The sequence below is a fragment of the Tympanuchus pallidicinctus genome, unplaced genomic scaffold (genome assembly GCF_026119805.1).
Source record: "Tympanuchus pallidicinctus isolate F22 unplaced genomic scaffold, pur_lepc_1.0 scaffold6, whole genome shotgun sequence".
In the NCBI taxonomy this organism is placed as follows: Eukaryota; Metazoa; Chordata; class Aves; order Galliformes; family Phasianidae; genus Tympanuchus; species Tympanuchus pallidicinctus.
In genome coordinates this window covers 41031502-41057495 of record NW_026294780.1, presented here as the reverse complement: position 1 = coordinate 41057495, position 25994 = coordinate 41031502, and the positions used below count along the sequence as shown (strand labels likewise).

At 40.4% G+C, this 25994-nt stretch overlaps 1 protein-coding gene across 1 annotated transcript; it reads left to right on the top strand.

Annotated features, from left to right (window-relative positions):
- Positions 1–59: 59 nt before the first annotated feature.
- On the top strand, positions 60–25715 carry OLFM4 (olfactomedin 4). Its single transcript, XM_052705613.1, has 6 exons — positions 60–207; positions 2216–2290; positions 6974–7126; positions 13194–13406; positions 14344–14497; positions 23535–25715. Exons 1-6 carry the CDS (start codon positions 127–129, stop codon positions 24326–24328), a joined length of 1470 nt encoding a protein of 489 aa, XP_052561573.1. The 5' UTR covers positions 60–126; the 3' UTR covers positions 24329–25715.
- The last annotated feature ends 279 nt before the right edge of the window (positions 25716–25994 follow it).

Below are 25994 nucleotides of genomic sequence, written 5' to 3'. Positions count from 1 at the left end.
TTATGACATCACTTTTCAAAAAACATAAAATATCAAGCAAGTTCCTTAAGATTTGGCTGGGGAAATCCCCAGCCCCGATGATAAAAAGAGCTCCCATTTCCCTGGCTGTTACATCTGCTGGCAGAGATGAAGAACATACAGGTGGCTCTGCTGCTCCTTGTGCAGGGCACAATCACACAGGCAACCGTGACAGCAGCTACAGAAGTGGTAAGAAGGGATATCATCATCCAAGTTTTGTGCCTTTGGTTCTTCTCATGTCATTTAGATTGGTGCAAAATCTTTTTAGGTTGTTGGGAAGTTATTAGACAAATGCTGAGATCTTTGCATGGAGAAAGTTTAAAGTATTTCTCCATCCTCCTCTCGACTGATGTACAGGGACTGGGTAATAAATGTAAAAATGAGGCATGGGTTTAAAATCAGAGTCAAATTCTGCCTTTGGTTAGATGAGTGCAACTCCCAGTGAGAATCTCAGTGGATATTAAATGCTCTGTGTAGCTTCTAATTAATTAGCAAAGGCTTGTAAGAGGAAAGGATACACATCTTTGATGTGGAAGGAGTTGGAAGGCGGGGGCTTTCCCAACTGCTTGATTGCTGTCATAATGGCTGTCCAGGCACATGAAAGCCATGCTGGGTGTTTTGTGTGGAGTGTTCTCCCTCTTCCCCCTAAAACTATATCTGGTTATGCATGAGAACAGTTCAAATCAAATACATCAATCAGGAAGAAAAAGTAACAGGAAGGAGGGCAGAAGAGAAAACTTCGAAAATATGTAAAAAATGGCATTAGTGAGAGATTTGTTTTGATTTTCTATGGTCTCATTTTATTTTTAATTTAAAACTAGGCTTAAATTGTCATTAGAAAAAGTTTGCAAAATAGATTTCAAGCATTCCCAAATGAAAGAAAACATTTTGTCTCAGCTTGACCCAAGAGGCTGCCTTTTACTATTTCTACAGTTAACATTAGGAAGACTCCCACTTTGTTTCTTAGTGACTCTGATATGTCTGCTTTAGACACCAATCTGGATTTTAAGACTCCTTGATTCTTCAGGAGTCAAGAAGGAGATTTAAATATATGTTGATAAACCGAGGAGAGGAAACTTAAACAGGAGATATTTCTCCTCATTCTGCTTGGCTTAAAACTGATTCTGTGTTTGTGTAATTTAATTGCTACTATCTACTCTCACACCATGCCTGAACACACATATGGTTGTTCAAATGGATTGCTTAGATAAACTGTCCTACAAAAGTTTGTCCATGCTGTCCCCTTTGCTGCCCACTTGGAGCTCCACATCATTCCCTGGCTCAGGAATGGGGGCTGGGATTTGGGAAATGCAGCAAGACTGAGCAATAGGTGTCCTCCTTGGGGAGAAGCCCATTTGGTGCTATGTCTGTCACACCATTTGACACTGAGGTGTGTTGCTGCAATTCCCACCTTGTAACAGGTTTTGATGAGGCTATCCTGTGGGCAGCATTATGCTGTATCACCATGGTACACCATCCTCAGCACACTCCGTGTAGTTGTGGCAGACCTCCAGGGATGTACAACGCCAGGGTGACAGCTGCTCTCCTTTCTGTGATAGGGAGGCACATATGTTCACATCTGAACATTAAAAGGGATGTATGTTGTTTTATCATATAAAAGACTCCCAGGTGGATCAGCTTCCCAGCTGAGAAGCGTGGCAGCTCACCTCGTGCTCCATCCCCATAGGGATGTTGTCCCCTCCACTGTGAGCAGAGTGGGATACGTGTCCCAGCTGTCACAGCTTGCAACCTGATGGCTTAGATTGAAGGGGCAGCAAGTCCTGCTCTGAGAGCAGGCGCGCAATCTGGGAGGCCTGGAGCAGATGTCACTGCCGGAAGAACAGCAGCCTGTGAATTTAGGGCAGGGGGACACAGTGCTGTTGTTTTCGACTGCCACACAGATGTGCCAGATCTGTCTGTCATGGCCCCAGCTCACACCTCTTGAGCAGGCTGAGCATCCCCTGCCTTCCTCTGGCCACACGTAGCCTGTCTTTGGAACAAGGTGTCTGCAAGGTGACAGTGTGCTCAGGGAAATGCCAGTTGTCAAGAGAAGTCAATTAATTTTATAGTTTCTGGGGATGGTTCCTGTAGTAAAATCAAAGTGCTTTGTAGCTGTAGGATGGTGGCTAGCTGGTAGAGAAAGGAAGGTGACAAATGTAGGAATTTGCACTGAAAGAGGCTTTCCTTTCCATTTTAGACTCCTCCTGTCAGCACACTTCAATATCTGACTCAGCTTAACGAGAAGGCTACCAGCCAGCGCAGCTCCCCAAAGGTATGTCCATTGCTAACTGTTCAATAAAATCTGAGAAAGAGTATAACTAAGAAGTTTCCATGCATTTTTTAAACGCAACATAGTCACTTGGAGGCTTAGCCCTGATCCAGGTAAGTCAGGCTACCCAGATGTTGCAGTAAGAAATCAGATGAGGTTTAACAAAAGCAAGTGTAGAGCCTTGTACCACGGAAGGAATAACTGCATGTGTCAGAAGAAGTTGGGGGATGACCTGCTGGAGAGGAGCTCTGTGGAGACGGAACTGGGGGTCCTCATGAATGACAGATCGGCCATGAGCCAGCAGTGTGCCACGGTGGCCAAGAAGGCCAAAGGCATCCTGCCTGGAGTGCACTAAGAGGATCGTGGCCAGTAGGTCTGCCCTGGTTGGCCTCATCTTGAGTACTGTTTCCAGTTCTGGGCTCAGTATGCAAAAAAGACAAGAATCTCCTGGAAAGAGTCCAGCAGAGAGCCACAAAGCTTATAAAAGCCCTGGAGCATCTCCCCTGTGAGTGAACAGGTTCAGCCTGGAGAAAAGAAGACTCAGAGATGGTCGTATTAATGTTTATAAATATCTTAAGTGTGGGACATAAAGGGACATGGACAACATTTTTCCAGTGGTCTGTGGGATAGGACTAGGGGAAATGTCCATAAACTGGATCACAGAAATATGCAAAACAACTTCTTCATGGTGAGGATGACAAAGTGCTGGAAGAGGCTGCCCAGAGAGTCTGTGAATTCTCCTTCTCTGGTGATATTCAAGACTCCATGGACACCTACCTATGCAACTTTATGTAGGGAGCCTGCTTTGGCAAGGAGATTGGACTCGATCTCTAGAGGTTCCTTCCAACCCCTACAATTCTGTGATTCTGTGATCTAGGATCTATGAAGAGATGAATTTCCAAAATTGTCAGTGTTGTTGACGTCATTCTGTGCTTTGGTCACATGCAATGATTTGACACAGCCCTTATGACTACTGCATTGCATCCCAGATATGAAACAGTTTGGGCCACAGACATCTGATGACTGATTTTCAAACAGTTTGGTGGTGATGACGTCCCTGGAGGAAGAGGAAGGCTTCTGTTGAATTCTGTCTTCCTCATGCAAATGAAAGTAGGGCCTTGAAACAGTATTCTGTCACCTTTGAAAAGTGTCCTCAAGAGGCTGATGAGAGTGAGAAAATCTTGATTCTCCCTGTTCTACTTAGTTCAAATTTTACTCAACTATTTACTTGTAGAGGGACTTGAACCTGAATTGTTGAGAATTCTGGTACAGTGCTCAAGTCCAAGGTCTGTGCATTTCTGAGTCTCTTTGCCTCCCTCTGTCAGTGACTGCTCAGTAACATGTTTGCTTTTGGAGATGATTCTACAGGCTACAATTGCTCTGAGTGGTCCTGAAACCTAAGCATCAAGAACGGTGTCTACCCAGAGCACAGCTCCAGCCCAAGTCAAAGACAGTAGACAGCTTGACAGCAGCTTTTCATCACTCAGGCTAGCCCAGTGTGGGATGTATGGAGAAACATCTTGTAAGAGAGTGTTAAATCTCCACCTCCAGCTGAGAGCTTAAAAAGTTAAATGGAGTTAGGAGCGGGACCCTAAATCCATCCATCTCCTCGTACAGCTGAGATGGCTCCTATCCTTGCCATATGGTTTCTGCGGATCACATTCTGTCTTAGGAAGAGCGAGAAGCTAATTCAGAATTGTGAATGCCACTGGGATGCAATGTAGCTGGAAATGGAGCATTGAAATAGTTAGGCTGTTTTGAGGATATAACTCTAATTTACAGTTTAGGTAACTGAATACATTTTCTTTTTCAGCAGATCAGGTACCTGTTGGCTCTTGGTGTCTTTCTTAAATTGAAGGGATGTGGGAAAGAAACATTTTTCATAGCTCCAAATATGTATATGTAACAGCTTAATTTTACAGTGAAATGTTGCTGTTGAGTCCTTGCTGTAGGATAGGACAGTTTGCTCTCATTTAAAGATTCAATGTAAATTATTAAACTTTAAAAAACACACAAATCCATGAAAAGTAACAGCTTGTCCTGTGCATTTTTCCATAGGATAAAGAAAGACATTTTTGCTGTATGGTCATCATTTGACTGCTGTTATATCTTGATTGAAGCACTTGCTGATCCAAGAGGATCTTAACTAAAAAATGCTTCTTTTTCTCATCAATATCGTAATCCTAAAGTTAGCAATGTCAATGGAAGAGAGGAAGTAGTTTTCCCTGCCCAGGCTGCCTTCTCCATTGGGAAAACTGTCTCTTGGCACGCATATAAATAGCACTGAATGCAGTGAAGCTCTGCCTTCAACTCTAGGCTCTCTTTCAACACAAATATTAAAATAGAATGATTGTTTTTTCATAGGGAATTTGATTGCCCAAGTTGGAGGTTTTTCTGCAGGATCATTTCGGGTGATCATTTGAGTATGCTTATGAAGAGTTTATTTGACATATGGAATGAGCACTGTAGCACAGAAAAAAATGGATGTCTCTGTATAGTTAGGACTGTAGTTTAGTGAAATGTAAAACTTATATTTCACACATTTCTAGATATAGAAACACATACATATGTGTAATACATATTATGCTATTCTATGTGTAGTATACTCTCTCCTAGCATATGCATGCATATATATTAAATATGTACATATATATATTATATCTGTGCTATATACGGAAGGGATGGAATACAAGAGCTTCCACTCAACAGTATGCCAATGCACATGACAGTCCTACAGATAGTCAGTAAGCCATATTTCTTTCTTTCTTTGTTCTTTCCCCCCCTCCTGTTTATTTTCCTGTTATTGCTGAGCAATGTACCATCCTTATCATGCCCATGTAGAGGAATCAGAAATGCAAAAGCTCCCAAGTGACCTATTCTTAAGACCAAAGGACTGAGGGGCTTATTTTTCATACTAGTTTACATTCTGTTAGATGTATCTTTAAAGGTACTCAGAATTAGTTTGCAGTGTATTTTCAGTGTGATATTCAGAAGTGCTTTCGTAACCTGTCTGGCAGGGAAATCAATAGAAATGATGTGCTGGGACACTCTTGAATCCTATGAGATACTTCTTTGCTTCTTTTCATGTTAAATGTCTTCAGCAGTCTGGCCTGGAGTTTTAAGGACCATGGTGCTTGAATAACACATATAAAACATCTTTTCATGATTTCTTTCAAAATGAGGTACATGCTGTTATGGCTGCAGAAAGAGGTTGCCAGAAGTGTGAACATGGATCATTCCTTTTTGCTGCTGCTCTATTCTTGGGCTTTGCTGCTGGCCATCACTAGGTTGATTGGGTGGTGAGGAAATTGAATGAAACCACTGTGAAAAAGTGAGAGAAGAAGTGCTGAAATTCCATCTTTTGGTTAATAGTTTTGTTGTTTGCTTCTTTTGATTTTTAAGAAGGAGAGAGAATAAGAAAATAGATGAATAACACTGGAATTTCTGCAAGGCAAGAGGAGAGATTATAGAAAGAAGTGTATTTGAAGAGCAAACTTCTAGCTTAAAAATATGCAGCTTCACTGAAGTACGTGCCAGAATATTTTAAAGGAACAATAAATAAATTTATTAATAAAGCTGTGATAGGTTTATGAACTGGCAAATGTTTTGTGTACAAACAAAACCTAAATATTTCATTGCCCCAAGCATGCTCTGAATTCAACCCAGTGGAAATTATGTGATTTGACCATAAATTATGGCACAATCATGAATTGCCAGCCCTGACCTTTCCAAACACCATATCCGTTGCTCCGGTGGTGATGCTGTGAGTATGCAGACAGCTAGGACAAGGCAACTCATGCTAATGGCATGTGTCACAGTTTTGCAAGTTATCCATGGCTGAGAGTGAGTGGGCAGTGATGTGTAGTGTGATGTTCAACACCGTAGGAAGAGAGGTATCTTTACATTAGCTTGAGCCTGAGTATTCAGTTCTTCACCTTTCACTAGTAGATAATTAAATTCATGCCTGTTTGCTGGGGCTGGCTAAGAAATTTCAAACAAAACATGTTTCTTTTCAAAACTTTCTCAGTCACTATTTTTCTATTTTGCTGCTTTCAGCTCTATGCATGGAAATGACTAGATGATTTGATTAATTCAGTTCAGATAAACAGAGCAGTAAATATACAACATAAGTTACTAAGTTATTATTTTCTTGCTGTTGTGTGGTTTCTCACCTCCTGGTAAGATTATTTCATTTTCTTAGGATAATTGTCCATAAGATTAATAGGATCATAGAATGGCCTGTGTTGGAAGGGACCTCAAAGATCATCCAACTCTTTGACATGGGCATTGCCACCCAGCAGCTCAGGCTGCCCAAGGCCCCATAAACACCTGGCCTTAGCACTTCCAGGGTTGGGGCCCCCACTTCTCTGGGTAACTTATTGCAAGCTGGAGAAGTAAGGGAGAAGTAAGGACTATTATGCTTCTGTTTTTCCAAAGATTACATTTTTACAGCAAGATTTAATTTTTTTTTTTTCTGAAAGATTTGTAAGGCTGAACCAAAAAAAAAATAAAAATTACCTGATAATAGGAATTCCTTGGAATAAAAAGGTGAAAAAAAACTAACAGCAAAGTTGTTGATGATTGTTGATGACAGTTGATGATTGTCAGATTATTGCCAGGCATTAGCTACTGGTTCTAGAGAAGTATATTAACATTTTTTTTTTCATTATTGCCTTGTTTTTGCAGCTCTTTGCCAACGTGACTGGCTCTCTGGATGACCATGGAAGTTGTCAGTGCTCTGTGTACTTGCCGGATACCGACTTTCCCGTGCTGAAGGTCGAGCAATTGCAAGTGATAGCCACAACGCTCTTGCAGAAATTTGAGGCAGAGCTTTCTCAAGTAAGGTGTTCTTTTCTCGCAAATGTAACAATTGTATCTTGGCTGAAAAATGGTTTCCTGTGAAAAAGTACAGCAGTCAGCACTTTTCAGTGACCTGTCTTTCAAACAGCAGGAGAGAGGTCTCTGTAAGGACAGGGAGAAGGGTGATTAAATCTCAAATCTCTGACACTGTAGCGTGTCATACATTTGAATATCCTTAGTTTCTTTTTTAGGCCCTTGCAGCTAAAGGCGTACGGTATTTTTCCCTTTAGGCTCACTTTTATTGTTTTGTGATTGCTATACAGAACTGGAGGAAACCAAGCCTCCTGCTTTCTTGTGTTATCGTTTGTATCCAGCCAGCCAGATTGCAAGAGGGAAATGAATGGAAGGAGGAGTAAGGTCAACACATTTCAGAGTGAGGAAGTGAGGTGAATATTTGTTCCCTCACTCTTTTTGTTTTCATGGATTAAAAATCAATCCAACAAACAAAGTTCTGTGTCAACATCTGAGGCTGTGGCAGGGAGAGTGCTGAATTATGTATTATTTTCAAAGACAAACACCTCTTCTGCTACTTTGGCTGCTTGTTGTATGAAATCAGATCAATTTCTGAGAAACTCAGACAGACCTACACGTGCTGCAGTGCAATGGGGGAAGCTGCCTGTGAGGGCAGAAGTCTGCCTTTGTCTTTTGGTGGTGGATAAATATTCAGGATTCAGATGAGGTGTCCAGCAGAAAGTGTTTTCTTCAGGAACCAGGCATCTTAAGGAATGAAGTGTCCTTGAGTTAATCAGCAGAAAAGGCACAGCATTAAATTATAAATTCTAACCATAAATATTCATAAACCTCTTCTGGTATAATCAGGAACCGATAAGAAATTAAGCATAAAACACCACAACAACAGGCAGAGGATCCTATGGAAAGATCAGTTGAAATCACTAGATTTGAAAGAACTGAAGCTGATGATGAAGCACCTTCAGCTGTCAGTGGGGTTGTGGAAGGCAAGCTGGCCACTATTCCCAAGCACAGGAGTTACTTGTCCTCCTGCAGGAAGGAGGTGTTGCTCAGTTAATGATCCATGACAGTCACTGAGATTTCAGATCTTTGTACTGTTCCTATTGTGGTCACTGCCAGCATTAAAACTAATTGCACTGGGAAAAGAGCAAGGCAATGATTCCCAAACAGAAAATTGGTGGGATTCTTCAAAGTGTTTGCGTACCACTTTTCCCAGTCGCTTGCCATGGTGGAACTGGCCTCTTACCAATACCCTCCTCAGAGCAGTGCATGTTCCATTTAGGATGAGTGGCATATCTGCCAACCTCACAGATCTGCAGTGCATCTCAATTGCTGCTTGATCTTTCTGTGTGGACAACCTCAGATGTCCGTTGACTCTACAGGGAGTTCAGGCATCTTGCTCATAGGAAGACACAGGTTACTATAGATACCTAAAATTAGATGTCTAAGCTTGTATCTGAAACTCATCTTTCAAGTGAGGGCAAGCTGAATCCCTGCTGTGAACTTTAATGTCCAGGCTGCCAGCTGGTATAAAATGGTATAACTGTATTGTCTTTAGGTGCCCAACAGTGTACTGCAGGGTAGATGCTGACCTTGGTTTTCAATTCTAGCTGCAGACAGTGACAATTCTTGACCTCACTCAGGCTTCTCTGGATTTTATCCTGTCGAGACCAATCAGCCAAGCAGAGTTACAATGCATCTGGTTAGATGAAGTGTGACATACACTGCAGTGTGATACAGGCAAAGAGACACCTTGGGTCAGAAATAAAAACAAATATTGTATTTTGGTGTAACTATATGTGTGCAACTTATATCAGTTATGATGTTGTTTTTCTGTTTTGTTTTGTTGTTGTTGTTATTGCTATTTTTCTGCAGAAAAGAGCAATCTCCCAAGCACTGCCCTGTTGATAACTGAACTTAAGCAATCTAAGATCTTTTTATGCATGAGCCTCTATATACACAGATACTTCACCTTCTTTCTTGTGAAGTCCCATATACTACGACTCGGTTGTAATAATACTCACAGAAAGAAGAAAATAATGGAACAGTGCAATGAAAGCCTTGTTCTCATTATTAACCGTTATTAGAACAGAATATCCTGAACAAAATTCTGGGGAATCATTCTGCCATCTGCAATTCTGTTGGCAATTCAGATCCCAGTCTGTCTTCTCAGCTCAACCTAGTCTCAGCACAGTGGTGGTGATTTCTTCTAAGTGCTTGCTTTTTGGACACTGAGAACTCATGCTTTACTCACTCTTCTAAAACACTCTTTGAGGCTCGTGGGAGATTTTCCTGGGTGAGAGCTTCAGGATTGGGCCCTCTTAAAGATGCTTTCCATGTGCTACAAGTCCCAGATAAACAGCCTGATTGAATCGTTAACCTTTTGCCTGATTGTACACTAATTCAAAAAAGCAAGGGGGTCCTTTTATAGAAACAGCAGGCAGGGAAGCTTGCAGATAAAGAGATGCTCTCATGCGCCAAATGAGTGCAAACTGTAGGCTGAAAATACCAGACTAATTTTTCCTCTGTCACATCAACCTTTGCCAGCATAATTATGATTACAGAAGAAAATTAACCTTTCAAATCAAAGCGGGAATTGGCTGCTCCTCTCAATAAGAAAGGGGAGAGGACACCTCAGTAACAGGGATGGATCAGCACTTTATCCCAAGGAGAGAGAGTACTTTTCAGAACTTAACTCGCAGTGATCATGACATCCTTGCTTAACAAAGACAGAAGAAAAAAGCACTCCTACCCTCCACCAGGAAGAACTGTTTTCAAAATAGATCAACCTGGAGTGGAATTCTCCTTAGTGTCAACTTGCAGACTGCTTACCAGCTGTGCTCGTTATGGGTTTGTGGAGGTCACAGCTGCCCAAAGCCCCAGGCCAAGTAGCTTTCTAGGACTGCTGGTTTGTCACTTCTTTCTCATCTATCCATGTTTTCTTTTCTTCTTTTGCATCTTCATCTTGCACTTCAGTTCCCTCTTCTGTAGTCTCTAAATGTATGCTAGAGAAGTGTCTGTTTGCATGCTGCAAAACCTGTTTTGATAAATACCAATTGCAGGTAAACGACACAGTATATGAGCACTGAAGATTTTCCCTGCCCTTTTCATTCCATGAAGGTGGAGGAACAAATGAAACTAGTTCTTTTTTTTTCTTTCTCTTTTCCCTACATATACATCATATCGCTCCATTTTCTTCCTATTTCAAGCTCTGTGCACTCATTATGCCCTACTTAAGGCCTTTATGACAAATGTGACAGCAGACAGAACCAGTTTTCGGTCTGTGCTCCTAAACATGGGCCATGCACAGAATTTCTGTGCCAGTCCAGCAAGAGACAACAGCCAGTCACTAGCACACAGATACTGTAGGAAAGCAGGAATTACAAGCTGCTTGAATCTGTCTGCCAAGCAACAGAGCAACATTATGTTCCCTTTTTTTTCAACTGATATTTCTCAGCTAAAGAAATCCCTGAGCCAGATCTGATCAGGTTGGAATGTTCACTCTGCACCACGGTGCTTGGTGTATGTTCTGGTTTTATCTGCAAAAACAGTATAGATCTATTAATACATCACTGCTAAGAAAACTGCATTTGTCTAATGGTAAGCCAGGGGTCCTATGAGCTTAAATCCACTGAGATGCTGGTGTGTTTGTACAGAGCACTAAAGAGTGCTGGAGCTAGTTCAGGCTCAACTAACATGGACAGCTCTCAGCTATGCAGTATAGTGTTGGTGTCCTTGAAAGACCTGGATGGTTGTCTGGATGAAGACAGTCTGATGTGGAAGGAGAACTTCCAGTCTGTGTCCTGCAGCACTCTGCGATCAGGGCTGAAATAATGATGTATGCCTGGGTCCTGTGCTCAGTGCTTTGTTCACAAACTCAAGACCCTGAAGAAAACTCCAAATTCACAGATTTCTCACTAATAAGTAGCTGTCATTAACTCCAAGAATCTATTTCAGCCGTTTGTAGACTGGTCTGCACAGGACAATCATAAAAATAATACTAATAGTTGTAATGTTGGTAATATTAATAGTAACAAAGTATGGGACAAGCTAATAACCCTTTGGACTATTAGATGGACTATTAGACTAATAATAGACTAATTATTAAACCAAAAATGGACTAGTTATAATAATAGACTAATACTCCTAATAGACCAATAGGACCTAGATAGATTTCCGAATACCTCTACGATAGTTGTAGTTTCACATACCAGTGCAATGTTATTCAAACATGGACCAGCTGGATGTTCTTCAGAATATAATCATATCTCTTTCTTTTTTGTTGTGCAAAATCTGGATGTACAGTTTAGACACTGACCTTTAAAGATATTTTCTCAGAACTATTTTAGAGGATATCTTCCAGCTCTAAAATGATTTCAGTGACCAGTAAAAGGTCCATATAGAGTTGAGTTTTCCAAGACCATTGCCCAGACCTTCTCTCCTAACAGGTGATGGTGACAACTCAAATAAGGCACCCCAGCTGCCTTTTTTTTTTTTTTTTTTTTTTTTTTTTCAGCCAGTTATGAGGAACTGGGTCTTTCTATGCTGTCATTTTTGATGCTTAATTGTAACAAATATCTTTAAAGTTATTCTTTACCCAGGCTTAGCCTGGGAGATCTAGAGTATCCATCATGAGTCAGGGTGTTTCTGCTGCAGCTTGTGGTGGCATGCCTGTTCATTTCAGATTTATAGTGTAGTTATGCTGATACTGAAAATTATACTTAAAAAAAAAAGGGATCCTGGGCGTTTATGGTTTTCCTTCTTAAACCAGTTCTCTGGATATCTAATGATCTTAAAAGATCCTTATTGTCCTTCATGAGCTCCCATACATATTTTTTTAGACCACAAGAGATTCAGAAAAAATTACATGGACTTATTTGATGTGTATTTGCTGGCCTTCCAGTCTCAGAGGCTGAGAGAAACAGCAAATCTTTGGTCTTCACATCCTGACAGGATTTTGAAGGCTATTTCAGAGACGGTGGGGAAAAATATGAAGATAATGCAAGAATGATTGACAGGATGGGTACTAAAAGTATCTCAATCGAAAAAGTTATAGAAATTGAGAAGGAGCTTATACTGCAAATGTCAGTTGAGGTATAAATACAGAGTTATTGGTACAATGAATGAATAATTACTCTTAACTCTTGTGATATGATTATATTGGTTTAAAGGTAAAAACAATAACGTGATTTCTGTGAAGCATATGAGACAGAGATTTCCTGAAGTGTTAAATTTAAAGAAAAATTTTCAGAAGAATGTTCCAAGTCTATATAACATTCTTACAGTATTAATTTTGCATTGGAATGCATGTGCTGTGACCTTTACCTCAGCAGATACATATGTGAAAACACATTCATCTGGACAACCGTTTAATGGTTCAAGGGCTGAAGAGGCTGCTATGTAAATTAATTTAGCTAAAGCCTGCAATAAAATTTCCACTTTCATTTAAATGCAATTTGACTTTTAACACTATGTTTAAATGTTCCATACCCCCCAAAGATGAAACAAAAACCAATTCTAGAAACTTTTGGCACAATTCAAATGTAACACGTGTTAAAATCCTATTTGTATTTTGAATTAATAAGAAGTAAATTTGAAAAACGTGGAAATCCTTTGTTGCGTTTCTCAGCCTCCTTGGGTTGCTTTTGTGAGATAATGCACTTCAGCTTTTCTAATAAAAAAATTGCCAATGTAGGTTGTTGGCATGCTGAGGATAAAATTAGCTTACAGAGACAATATTGGCAGAGAATTGAAAAAAAAAAAAAAAAAAAAAAAAGGAAGATTCTGAGTAGAATTCTGCCTTCAGTTATCCCCAGGCATTCCTGAGGGGACTATGTGGAACTGCCAACAATAAATGAGGGTTAAGTTTTACATTTTTAATGCATGTGATGATAATTTTGTTTATGTAGTTTATGTGAAAAGTAAGTATATCAAGAATGTGTATGTTATATATGGGGAACTAAGAAATATGATAAATATGTCAAACAGTGTTGTTTTATTCGCTAACCTGGACCTGAATATGTACTTTTTTTTTTTTCTTTTTCTTTTTCTTTTTTTTTTCCCTCCTTTTTTTAAGGTTAAAGAGTATTCAAAAAGGATTGAAATATATCAACAGCAAATTCTTAATATAACCATCAGAGTGGAGCATATGGAACAGAGCAGCATATCTTACACAGAACTGGACTTCCAGTTACTGAAAGTGGAAATCAGTAACCTAGAAATGCTGGTCACTCAGCTGAAATCCAGTGTTGTTGGGAGCAATGTCATCATCGATCAAATATATTTGGAGGTACTGCTAGAATCTCAATTAGCCAAAAATAAGTCAATACACAGAATGTCTATACTTTCTTTAGTGTTTAGGTTGGAGAAATGTAGCCTATCTCTACTGCAGCCAGTGGTATTAGTTCAGTATTTCATCAGAACAAATTAAAGAAATGCTTGACCTTAAATTTATTAATGCCTTTTTCCTTAATGCAGAGTACAGAAAAGAAAAAACTCCATCCAAACAAACGGAGTCCTCTTTCTCTTTGCCAACTCTCTGCCTGGAAGAGATTTTTTTTTGCACAGCATTAAGCACATGAACTTATTAAATTATTATAATAAATATGAATTTATTGACACCCATGCTTAAAAGCCTCTGTGCTTTAACTTAGATAATTAAAAAATTAGCTTCTGGTTGCTGGGGCAGTGACCCAATCAATATGAAATCAAGAAATGGGAAAGACTATCACCTTCCCAGTGGACTATAAATCACATTTTCAAAATTGTAATTAATCACTCACCTAGAGAGAATAATTGCTTCGTATGAAAATGAAATATCGTTAGTTTCTCCACTGTCCTCTAGATCATCAAGTAGGTGATTGAGAACACCACTTATCTTTGCAAATAAAATTTCAAGATATTTTTCAAGACAAGAGTAAGTACTTTCTCACATACAATAGCGTGCACTTGTCTAGGACCTACTAGGTCTAGGACCTATTTTTACACTATGTACAGATTAACACTATTTTGCATTATGTTATAGAACTGAGTGTCAAAGCAGATAAAACTGATCACATTGCACTGCTGGAAATGTGAGGCTGGCAGAATAGAGTATATTCCTTAAGAATTGTTTTACAGCATCTTCTGTGATGCAATTAAACCTGACTACAAATACCTATAAAATAAAGTTGACAGGAATATAAAATTTACTTCTTTTTTTTTTATTATTTCCCCCCCCCCCTTAGATCACAAATCTAACTATAATGGTAAGTGAACTAGAATCAATGGACAAAAACAATATCCTTGCAATACGTCGACAAGTTGCATATCTTCAGAATCAATTGAGAGAGTGCGAAGAGAGCAAAAACAAAACAACAGCACCCCCTTATTTCCCACCAGGTAAGCATTTGTCTTGTCATGAGGAGCAATATTAGAAACGATTGTAATGATACTATCCAGTCTTGACAAATTGAACAGGCAGCTACTAATCATTCATCAACAGGTTCAAAATGAAAAAGAGAGCAGGAAACAAACTCTTGCAGAGACATTAGTTGGTTTCAGCTGGAAAAAGCTGTAAAATCCCTCTCACCTGGCATGTGAAAAGCAAGTCTCTTCCCATACCTTCTACTTTTGTTTTCCAATTTCCTTTCCTTTCCTTTTTTTTTTTTTTTTTTTTTTTTTTTTTTTTTTTTTTAATGTGGGAAACTGCGTTTTTTTCAGACCAGCCTTGATTTCTAATGGTTCCTGTGAAAGCGACCTATGTCATGTCATGGCAATTTTGTTTTAAAGTTGCTTGAGAATTTATGAGCAACAACTGATGTGCTAAAGCTGTTGGTATATGCAAACTCAGAAAGGTAGATTTGCATGATTACTTTTGCTTCACAGGCAAAAGACTCTTCTTCTAAATCAAAAGGTCAAGAACCTTGAGGGGGGAAATCTGGCTACAGGGAAATAAGTGTGAGTTTTCTTATTGATTTCAGTGGAAGTAGGCTTTACTCTTTATAAAAATAGGAGATATTGTGTTTTGGAGGTTATATCTGTGGTTCCAAAAGCACACTTCAGAATAGAATTGTAGAATCATTATGGTTGGAAAAGACCACTAAAATCACCTAGTCCAACCATCAACCCATCACCGCCATGCTTACTAACCATGTCCCTCAGTGCCACCTCCAGGAATGATGACTCTACTACCTCACCAGGCAGTCGATGCATTATCACTCTTTCTGAGAATAAGATTTTCCTAATATCTAACCTGAACCTCTCCTGGTACAACTTGAGGCCATTCCTTCTCATCCTAGAAAGCACAAACTGTTTTCATAGGGCATGTGGTAATTATCTTACAACTAGAGTAGTTTTTGTCTTGGCCTATGCTCAGTTTGAAAAATCACACTGCAAGTGAATTGTAGTCTGAAGAACTCTGAGCCGATGATATGCTGGAGCAAACTGCTTGGGAACCACAAGCTGAGGTGTCAAACTTTCCACTTGCTAACAGATGGTAGGATTTACCAGGCTGCATTTATCCCCTGAGTATTTTATATGCGAGGAATTCCTTTTGACAGAGTATTATAAAAGAGTAAGCATTCTATTATACACAATATCTGGGGGAAGAATCCTGCTTTTTCACATAAGCTGACTAGCAATCAGTGAGATTAAATGCAAAGGAACTCATTAAAAAAATGAGGTGTGCACTGATTTGCACCCACCAGCATTTACCTCTCATCATTTGGGTCAGCAAGTTCAGGTGTCGTGTTGAAAAGGTGAGAATGTGGGACTAGTAGAAATATAAGCTTCCCATGGGTTAGCAGCATCCCTACTGTGATCTCCTCAGGGCTTTATGGTGGTGCAGGCAGCTGCTGTGCTTCCCTGGCAGGATGCACAAGTATCACCTTGTCTGGGGATCAGGCAGAGAAAAAGCTGAAACAGAAATCTGCACAGCAAAATTTCAAGGCCCCTCTGCTGCTCAGCAAAGGCTTAAAATGCTACAATGGAAAAAAAAAAAAGAAAAAAAAAAAAAGAAAAAAAAAACAAAAAAAAAAAAGCAAGAAAAAAAAAAAAGCAAGCAATGTTTTAAAAGTATTTGAAGGACGTCTCACTGATTTATTGTGAGTGACGGTGTGTGGAAAGAAACAGCTTCTTTATCTTGAAGCCTACAGCAAACCTTTGTTTCGGTGGGAAAGTTGCGAGCTCTGGAATAAGAAAGCTGTGTCCTTCTGTGAATGATAGAGGCAGGAGCTGCTTTTAAGCCTGGGTGGCTGACGTGAGCATCTGTGGAGCTTTCACAGAGTAGAAGAGGGAGGTCTGCACTTCACAGTGCAGCTCTGTGCATGGATAGGCAGGTCATGTGCAGAACAGGTCAATAGCTCTGGGGTGGAATAAATGTAACTATATAGAGTGACTGCACTTAGGGGCATGGCTTAGTGGGCACGGTGATAGACTGATGGTTAGACTAGATGATCTTGGAGGTCTTCAGTGATTCTACAATTCTATGACTATAGTAGAATTAATTAGTATTGCTTTTCAGGACATGATGATAAGATAGAGTTTATCTGGGACCAAATTGATATTGCTTTAGCATTGTCTTATTCCTGACTGGTGTGCCAGATGTCTCAGGTACCTTTGAATGCTACTGCACTGTGTGGGAGCCATAAAGAACAAAATTATTCCCAGGTGGTATGAATGACAGAATCATTAAGACTGAAAAAGACCAGTAAGGTCATCAATTCCAACTGCCAGCCCATCACCACCATGCCCACTAACCATGTCCCTCGATGCCTCATCTCCACTAACAAAGAACACCAGGGATGGTGACTCCATCACCTTTCTGTTCAGCCTGTTCCAATCCTCACCATTCTTTCTGAGAAGAAACCTTTCATAATACCCAAACGGAACCTCCCTTGGTATTTATTTTTTAAGGCCATTACTTCTTGTCCTATCACTAGAACTTCAATAGCTTCGGTGACTTATTGTGAACTGTCACCACCATCTAAGGCATCATCTAAGGATGTCCTTTGGTGTCATTTGTGAGTTCTTCTCATGCCTCCAGCAACTGGAAACTCCGAAGGCTTGGAAAATATGTGTGGGTTGAGGGTTGTCTCTGAGCAGATCCCTGGAGGTGTTCAAGGCCCAGTTAAGATGGAGCCCTGGGCAGCCCGATGGGTTGCAACCCTGCTCACAGCAAAGTGGTTGGAGCTCAGTGATCTTTGATGTCACTTCCAACCTAAGTCATTCTATGATTCTATGATTCCAAGGGTGGCAGAATGGACTAGCAGACACACTGTGGAGGGCTGGCAAGTCTTCTAACTACTGGAGTTGCCAGCTGTACAGATAACATGAGTGTTGTGTAGAATCAGACCGCAACTAATCCATGCGGGACTGTAATATCGTGACACTGTGCGTCTAATAGGGAGCAAATATTCTCTGGGCAGAGACTTTGTAGAGCAGTTTTATGTAGTGCAGACTGTATATGGAAACAAGTGGTTGTAGAACAACATTATTGCTTGGGGAGATGGAGTAAGTATGTGAGAGAGCTGCATTTTCTGGATGGTCACTTTGAAGGCTTTGCATGGATGCTCACACCTCGTGCTTTAAAGCTCTCCAGCACTCATTTGAGCATTTGAACAAAATTTCCATACGTTTTCTCTGCAAGCCTGAATGCCTTGAATTCCTGCCAAACCACTTGGCCTTGCCCTGCTTTTAGTTCATATTATATTTATAATGTTTGTATTAAACTGACTCTTTGTCCTGTTTTCAGACTGCATTTTCTTTCCTCCTTCTTCCTTTCTCCCGCATATTTTGGGTAGGCAATATGAACCAGAGAGAGCTTGGATAATCCCCAAGCTGTCTAAGACTATGAGTCTAAAGGCAAGTTTAATTAAAGCTTCTTGCTTCTCAGTGCTGTACAACACAGCTCCTCTGACTCTGTCCCCTAAGGCTTCTGCTGCCTTATTTCCAGAGTGAGCAGCCTCTCCTTCTCAAATAATGTATCTGAGGGAAATCTCTGGTCTTTGTTTGCCCCATCTTCCAACTGGAGATGTAGGTATCTGAAATTGGATCAGTAAATACATAGTTACTCATCCTCATCATCATCACTAACTTCCTTATCTGCAGCAAGGCACAACTTCTCTCTCTTCACCAGTCCAGTGGGAAGAAATATTTATCCATTTGTTTTTCCTTTGTGCTGATTTCATCTGACTGTGTCAGGACAAATATAGAAAGGGAAGGACCTTCTTTGAGGATTCTGAAGCAGATTTTTTGTCACATCTCACTGAAATTATCTGACAGAGGCAACAGGGAGAAGTGAGTCGAACAAAACTCAAAGGGAAAAAAAAGAAAAGAAAAGAAAAAAAAAAAGAGTAAAGCGTTTTCCCCAGCTTTTGTATATTAAGAAATTAAGAATTTCAAGTTACTGGTGAATAGTTCTCAGCAGGAGGAAGACTTGATGTAGCCTAATCCTGAAACTCAGGCGTTCACATTGGAGTTTTAGAACAAATACATTTTTGCCTTAAATTTTACCACCTACACAATCTCAAGACACCTGTTTTTTTGGGAGGTGTCGGGTTGTGAAACAAATGTATCCATACAGAAAAAGATGCCACCAGGTACCTGAAAGGAAATGGCCCATGCCTTCTCTCCAGGACTGGCTGAACTGCCTCTGGCAACACACTCATGCCTCTGCTGGCCATAGAGAGTGTTGAATTGTTAACTGCCTGATGGCAGGTCAGACGAGTTTGAGCCCTTCAGTCCATCTCCTTTTAGACGCTGTAAACATGCCTTCTCTGACTGCAGCTCGCTTTGTCTGAGCCCATGCCCAGTGATGCTGGTGACAGACTGAGCTGTCTCTGGGTTTTCATGTTACTGAGACATAAATGGCAAAGTTAAGTTCTTCTCTGTGCAGTTCTGCTTCCTGTGTCTCCAGCCACAGTAACAGCCAGTAACAGCACACATATCTAGATGCAGTGGGTCATCTGCTGGGAGAGAAGGATACGCATCTGATGCATGGGAGCACATATGAGAACGAAGCACCAGCCTGCTGATGGTCTCTGTTCCCCTAATGGGAGTTCCTATAAATGTGGATTCCACATGTATGGTCCCTTCCTTTCTGCAATTACATGCAGCTACTTGCTTGGAGAAACAAGACCCAACAGCGTGTTTTGCGCATGCTCGGTTCTGCAGCCCATCAGCCAGGGAAGTCAGATTCTTTTCAGTTGTGACTTCTGAATGACAGCTCCTTTTCTGATGAATCAGAAGGATTAGTAAGCAGTTGAGCTGAGATATTGGTTCTTTATGCAGGGAGCAGTAGATACCTGTGTGTATGTACATGTGTTAGCCCTTCTCTCCTCTGTTTGCTACACAGGCATGAAACAAGGGAAGGTGAAAATACCAGGACTTAATTTATCAATAGCCTAAAACAGTCAAAAAAGGAGTTAAAGACATGAAAGTTTGCATAATGCATATGAGTTTATTTCAAGTACCTTCTAATATTTACAAAATTACATGACACTTTGCTTCCTTTGTGCATTTTTTCCCCACAAGATCCAGACAGGGAGGCAGGGTTAGGCTGAATAAACAGCAGTGAGTTCTTCTGAACCCGTGCAAGAAGACAAATCACCCCCTGACTACCACTGAGTTTTCTGGTTAAAAAAAAAATAAAAATTCTGGGAGACTTTTCAAGGAAATCAAAATCAAGCACATTCTGCATAGAAACCTCAGACAATTTTTGATGTCATTAAAACGGAACATGCTTCTAACTTTATTTTAATAATTCATTGTTTCATAAATAAAAACCAAACAAGTGTTCAGCAGAGAGATCTCTTTAAGGGAAGAAATAATAATTTATTATTTCTTTTGTAAAAAAAGGTCTCTCTGCTGAACACACGTTTGTTTTTTATTTATGAAACAATGTATGAATTATTAAAATAAATCTGGAATAGTGTTCTGCTTAATGACATGAAAAATTATTTGAGGTCGCATATAGATGAGCTTAGAAGTGCTTCACTACCTACAAGCTTTGGTGCTCTGTTTTTCTAAACAAATCAAGAGATTTGGAGCATTTAATAACCATTTAATTCTGAGATACGTTTATTGTGATTTAATCACTGTAATGTATTCAATATGTCACCAGCTTAAAGAAGCCCTCATGCCGGAGGTAACAATACATAATAGACATATAAGAAAAACACAGTTCAAATTGATTCATGGAGTTGGCAGGCTGCAAGCCATTTTGCACTCTCTGCTTTAGCTTTCTCTCATTGCATGAGTTGAGGTATAAGCACCTCCAAACATGAGTGCCTGTGCCAAGTGCTGAGGCATTGTCACTAGCATGCCATTTCCAGAGATGCAGCCTGGCTGGCCACACAGCAGTGCCTCCCTGGTGTTCTATATTTGGAAAAGAGCTATCTGCTCCAGGGGCTTATCCTTTGTGAAGCACTTAAGTGCATGTACTCATCTTCTCAGAGCCAGGAATGATTTGCCATGATTCTTGGGAGCATGGAATAATAGAATCGTAGAATGACTGGGGTTGGAAGGGACCTCAAGGATCACCAAGTTCCAACCCCCCTGCCTCAGGCAGGGCCACCAACCTCCACATTTAGTACTAGACCAGGTTGTCCAGGGCCCCACCTAACCAGGGACAGGGCATCCACAACCTCTCTGGGCAGCCTGTTCCAGCACCTCACCACTCTCTCTGTAAAGAATTTTCCCCTGACACCCAACCTAAATCCTCCCTCCTTCAACTTAAAACCATTTCCCCTTGTCCTGTTGTTATCTACCCTTTCAAAGAGTTGATTCCCCTCCTGCTTGTAGGCTCCCTTTAGGTACTGAAAGGCTGCAATGAAGTCGCCCCACAGCCTTCTTTTTTCCAAGCTGAGCAAGCCCAGCTCTCTCAGCCTGTAAAGTAGAAATGTCAAGTGACTGGAAGGAGGGAAGGAGTGTTCAACCAAGGTCATCACATATTGCAGCTGATAGAATCTCAGGAATTAAATTGGCTGGGATATGACACGAGTTTGTTTGCAACATGTATTACCCTCTCTGCTGTAACCTAGGCACTCAATCATGCAGGCTTACTCTAGGGTTCAGTGCTGACCCCAGGGGAGTTCCCACTGTGGTGTGGGGCATTATCTCTGCACACTGATTTATATTTAATACAAAGATACTTCCCACCTTCCTCACAGACTGAGCGAATGCTGAAGGCGAATCACATGTCCATGCAAGTCATGAGCACAAGTGAGCACATGGCTGTGAGGGGTGAGGGTGTTAAATAGTGGAAAGAGGCAAATGGTACATTTTGAGAAAGGAGGAGACATGGAGAGCTTCATTGCCCAAATAGACTTTCCACACTGACACAACTGTTATGCACTTGCCTGGACAATCAGACCACAAGTGTATCCTTGTTCCAGACAAAGGGCACCTTCTCCTACCTCTCCAAAAGATCTTTTGGCATTTGCAATGGTTCATTTTTCACAATATATCTTGTTTCCAAGTATTTCTTGAAGGAATGTATCTTAGGTGGACTCTCTGCACATTTCTACTTGTAGACTAAGACTAGGATGCTTTTGAATGCAAGATACCACACAGGCTTTTCCTGACAGTTTTCAACTTATTTTCATAATTATACTCCACCCTTTGGTAGGAATGGCCAGCTTTGATGGCAAAAGATAAATTTTGCTCTGTTGTTTCTCTCTTTTTTTTTTTTTTTTCTCTGAGACATAGGTTATATGCTAGATGTTCCCTCATAAGACTGCGTTTATAACTAGCAGCTTTCACATTCATTCAGGTAGTAAGCAATCATGACATAACACCCAGAGAAATTCTTAAAAAACAAAAGATAAGTTTGACTTTAGTTAGTGACACCACAGTTGGTGGTACATGAAGGTTCTGTGCTGTGAGGCATTCTTAACACCAAACAGTTGTGCCATTAATTGTTGGTTAATTGAAATATGAAGCTTGAGCCTATTCTAGTGATAGATATTCCATCTTTAAGGAGAAAGGCTGAGCGCCTCAGTGAATTGGGAAACCTCAGATAATCACAAAAGCATAGAATTACTGAGGTTGGAAAAGTCATACAAGATCATTCAGCCCAACTGTCCGCCTACCACCAGTATTTCCCCTCTAAAGCATGTCCCTTCATACAACATCTAAATGTTTCTTGAATATCTCAGAATACCATTAAGCCTGTGAACTAGTTTCAGTCACTTGACATTTCCACTTCCACTCCCACAGGTGGAATACCTTTACAAAGAAAAGTGTGGAACCCTTTTGTGGCAGTTGTATAGAATGCTAATATTTACACTTCAAAAAAGTCTGCTGGCTTTGCCAGTGGCAGCTTTGGACTTAGCAAAGGTGCATAAACATTTCTGAGTGGAGAATTTTTTCTACCAGTGGCTGATAATGCTGAGAGTTTGTCAGGAAAAAAAGGATGTCACTGATATTCATTAAGAATAAAGTTTTTACTATAGATGCATTTAGAAATTTTTGTTCCAAATGCTGTTCATCATCATTGAATATTCCAATTTGTGGTTTGTTCCTATGAAATGGATGGTTGTGGAATAAATCCTATTCATCCCAAAAGCATGTATATTCTTTAGGAGCAAAAAAGTAGAATATTTTGGATGGCAAAATGAGAAAAAAAATATTTCCATGTTCCTGGAGATGGCTTCATAGTTGACGTATGGAAAATAATACTGTTCTGGTACATATAATCACTTCTTGAAGCTAGCCCCTCTTTGGAATTGCTTCATATGAAATCTAGGACCGAAGACTATCTACATTTCCTAGGCTGTAACTGATACTGTTTGCAGGTTTATTTGAGGGCCTGAGGTAGAAGGCACCATGTGATGCACTGTTTCATAACTGTGATTCTGACAGTAGAATGCTCATCTGAAATGGTGCCTTGGAATTACTACTGCTGCTTCTCCTTCCTACCCCTCCTCAACAAAATACACAGAAATCAGATGCTCCTCTTTCCCATCTTACACAGTCTCCATTCTACTGAATTAGAAAATAGCCTAAAATGCTTCTGAAGTTGTATTTACCAAGGGATTTCCAAGTGCACCACACATCAAATCTGTCCCCTGTCTGGAATGATGCAGTAAGTACTTAATTTCTGCAAATTAATCCTGGTTGAGGCTGAATGTTCGCTGTCTTTTTTTTTTTCCTCTCTCTTTCTTTTTCTTCTCTTTTTTTTATTTTTTATTTTTCCCCTCACAATATTCACTGTAATTACGTGTACTCCATTTTTTTTTTTTTTTAAATCAACTTTCTAAGTCAGCTTGAAACACTCCTTGGTCCAAAAGGAGCTCTTTTAGACATGAAATTATGCATTTTTGTCTGTGCTTTGCCATAGAGCTATTCCCTAGTAAGCACACTGTAGAGACTATGTTGTGCAAAACCTCTCTTAATGGCAACATTTGGAAAACCTGTTTTTTCTCTTCCACTGCAGGCAGCTGCATTCACCGTGGACTGCTGAATGTTAGCCAGCCCTACGTTGCAAGGCTGAACTGGAGAGGATCTTCCTACAAATATGGTTCCTGGGGTAGAGATTATTCTCCCTCCAACCCTGAGGAAGAGATCTATTGGGTTGCACCACTGACCACAGCTGGGAGATATTTTGACTATTTTAGGATTTATGGTTCTTTTGATGATTTGCTGCTGTATAATCCAAAGTATGAAAGAAAACTGTCCTATGGGGAAGGAAGTGGTGCTGCTCTTTACAATAATTTTTTTTACTATCATGTTTATTCTTCATCAAATATAGCCATGTACGATATACATACAAACAAAGAGGTTGTGCGTAAGGCCCTTCCCTCTGCTGCTGTCAGTAACCGTTTCTCATATGCAGGTGTATCGTGGCAAGACATAGACTTTGCTGTGGATGAAAGTGGGTTGTGGGTAATATATTCAACAGAAGATAGCCTGGGCAACATTGTGATTAGCAAACTCAATGAGACCACACTTGATGTGCTAAATACTTGGCAGACAAGACAGTACAAGCCATCTGTTTCCAATGCTTTCATGTTATGTGGCATTCTGTATGCCACAAGGACACTGAGCACTAGGAAAGAGGAAATCTTCTACACGTATGACACAAGTACTGGCGAAGAAGGTCATATTAGTATCATCATGGATAAAAAGTTAGACACAATGCAGAGTCTTTCTTATAGCCCCACAGACCACAGATTGTATGTTTACAATGATGGTTACCTTCTAAGTTATGATATAACCTTTCAGCCTTAGTATCTCAGTGACACAAGCATTCCATGAAACTGGCAGCAGCTGAAATAAGAGATCTGATATGCCTTTAGACAATGCTATCAGCACTACAGGTTTTGTCTAGTCTGAGGTACTGTGATTCTGGATGTTACATACATTGCTTTGATTACTCTCGTTTAAATAATTGACCACCCTGATCAGTTGAATTAATGGCATCATGCTTGGCAGTATTGGGTTTTGATTGGTGCTTAATGGTGCTTGGTGCTTTGCAATTGTCCTGCCTCTGAAGGCAGATTTACAGTGTAGATTTAGTACATTTTGCTCATGGGAATTGATGGGCATAGGCTATTTGCTGACTGAGAAGCCAGTTAACACTGATGGGCACTTATGTAACACGGACACCGAGACTGGCACTCAGAAACCAAGAATGAATTTCCACTGAACTTTGTCAGTGTATTGAGGCCTCAGCAATTTAATAGAGGCTTTAAAATAGTGTAGGAAGCAGGACTTGATCTGAAGACAGCCACCCAATTCTTGGGTGGATGAAGAAGAAGCTGGGCTCAAGGCTTTAGGAGCCATACTGTAGGTAAGGAAGAAAAGGCACTGGGGCTGAGACAGCACAGAGCTCACTGTCCTTGCCAGAGCTGATGCAGTGGGGCAGCTGCCATGCCTGTGGCTGCCTCCCAGCACCTCAGCCCTCTCCCAAACTGCCAGAGCACCAAGCAGGCTTCCTGGAGTGACTGTGGGGCCAAAATTGTAGCACTGTTTTTGCTGTCCTCTCTTTCCCATTTGTTGCCCTTAGCAACTGCCTGTGCAGAAGTCTGGGCTTAGGGATGATCTTACTGCAGTCTAGCCATGTTTTGTGGTCACCATGGCTTCACTTTCCTGGCAGTGCAAGAAACACTTTTCCTTTCCTTTATGCCCTTGTAAGCCGCTTCAAATCCTTCTGTTGACTTTATTGGCCACAGCCCAATTATATATATACCATGCATTGCCATGGAATGACAGGAGTGTTATTTAATGTGCCTTTATTCAGCAGTTTTGCCATTCTGCAATTGGATTTCTGAGAGCCTTGTTACTGTAGGGTCCAATTCATTCCCTGTGTAATTCTGTCTTACAGTAAGGCACTGGTCTTGTGGAAAACAGAAGTCTGGTCAAACTAGTTGGATATGTGTTTGTTATATGTGGCTGATGTGTAATGGTTTTTGAATGTGTGTACTGTTTCAGTGTCTTACCTTCATCAGAAAACAAGCCGAAATACTGAAATTCAGAAGTCTATGATGAAGAAAGCAGTTTATGTCATTCATTTACTTTTGCTACCTTTGCAAACATGCTTGTGTCTTCTGATAATCAAAAGCAATACATATGCAAATAACTAGTTTTGTTTTAATTAAAAAAATATTTCAAAGAATCTCAGCTGTACTGTAGTCATGTGAAACTCCTGTGACAAGAAGACAACTTTGGGGATGCAACGGGAAGCCAGGCTCACTAAATGAGTATCATTGCACTCAGTTGGGCTTGATGTGCTCACATAGCTCCAGCAACAACACCAAGGTGTGAATCAGTATGTCAACAAGTTCATGAGAGGGGTTTTATTTCCCTATACTGAAATATGTTAGATAGTTAGGGTAGCATTTCTCCAGCAAGCTGAGATGTTACTGGAGATGTTAGACACTGATGAACTGATGAC

Coding starts and splice junctions, on each gene's coding strand:
- OLFM4 (XM_052705613.1), top strand. CDS start 127: ATGAAGAACATACAGGTGGCTCTGCTGCTCCTTGTGCAGGGCACAATC. Junction 208..2,215: donor TGACAGCAGCTACAGAAGTG/GTAAGAAGGGAT, acceptor TTTCCATTTTAG/ACTCCTCCTGTCAGCACACT. Junction 14,498..23,534: donor ACCCCCTTATTTCCCACCAG/GTAAGCATTTGT, acceptor CTTCCACTGCAG/GCAGCTGCATTCACCGTGGA.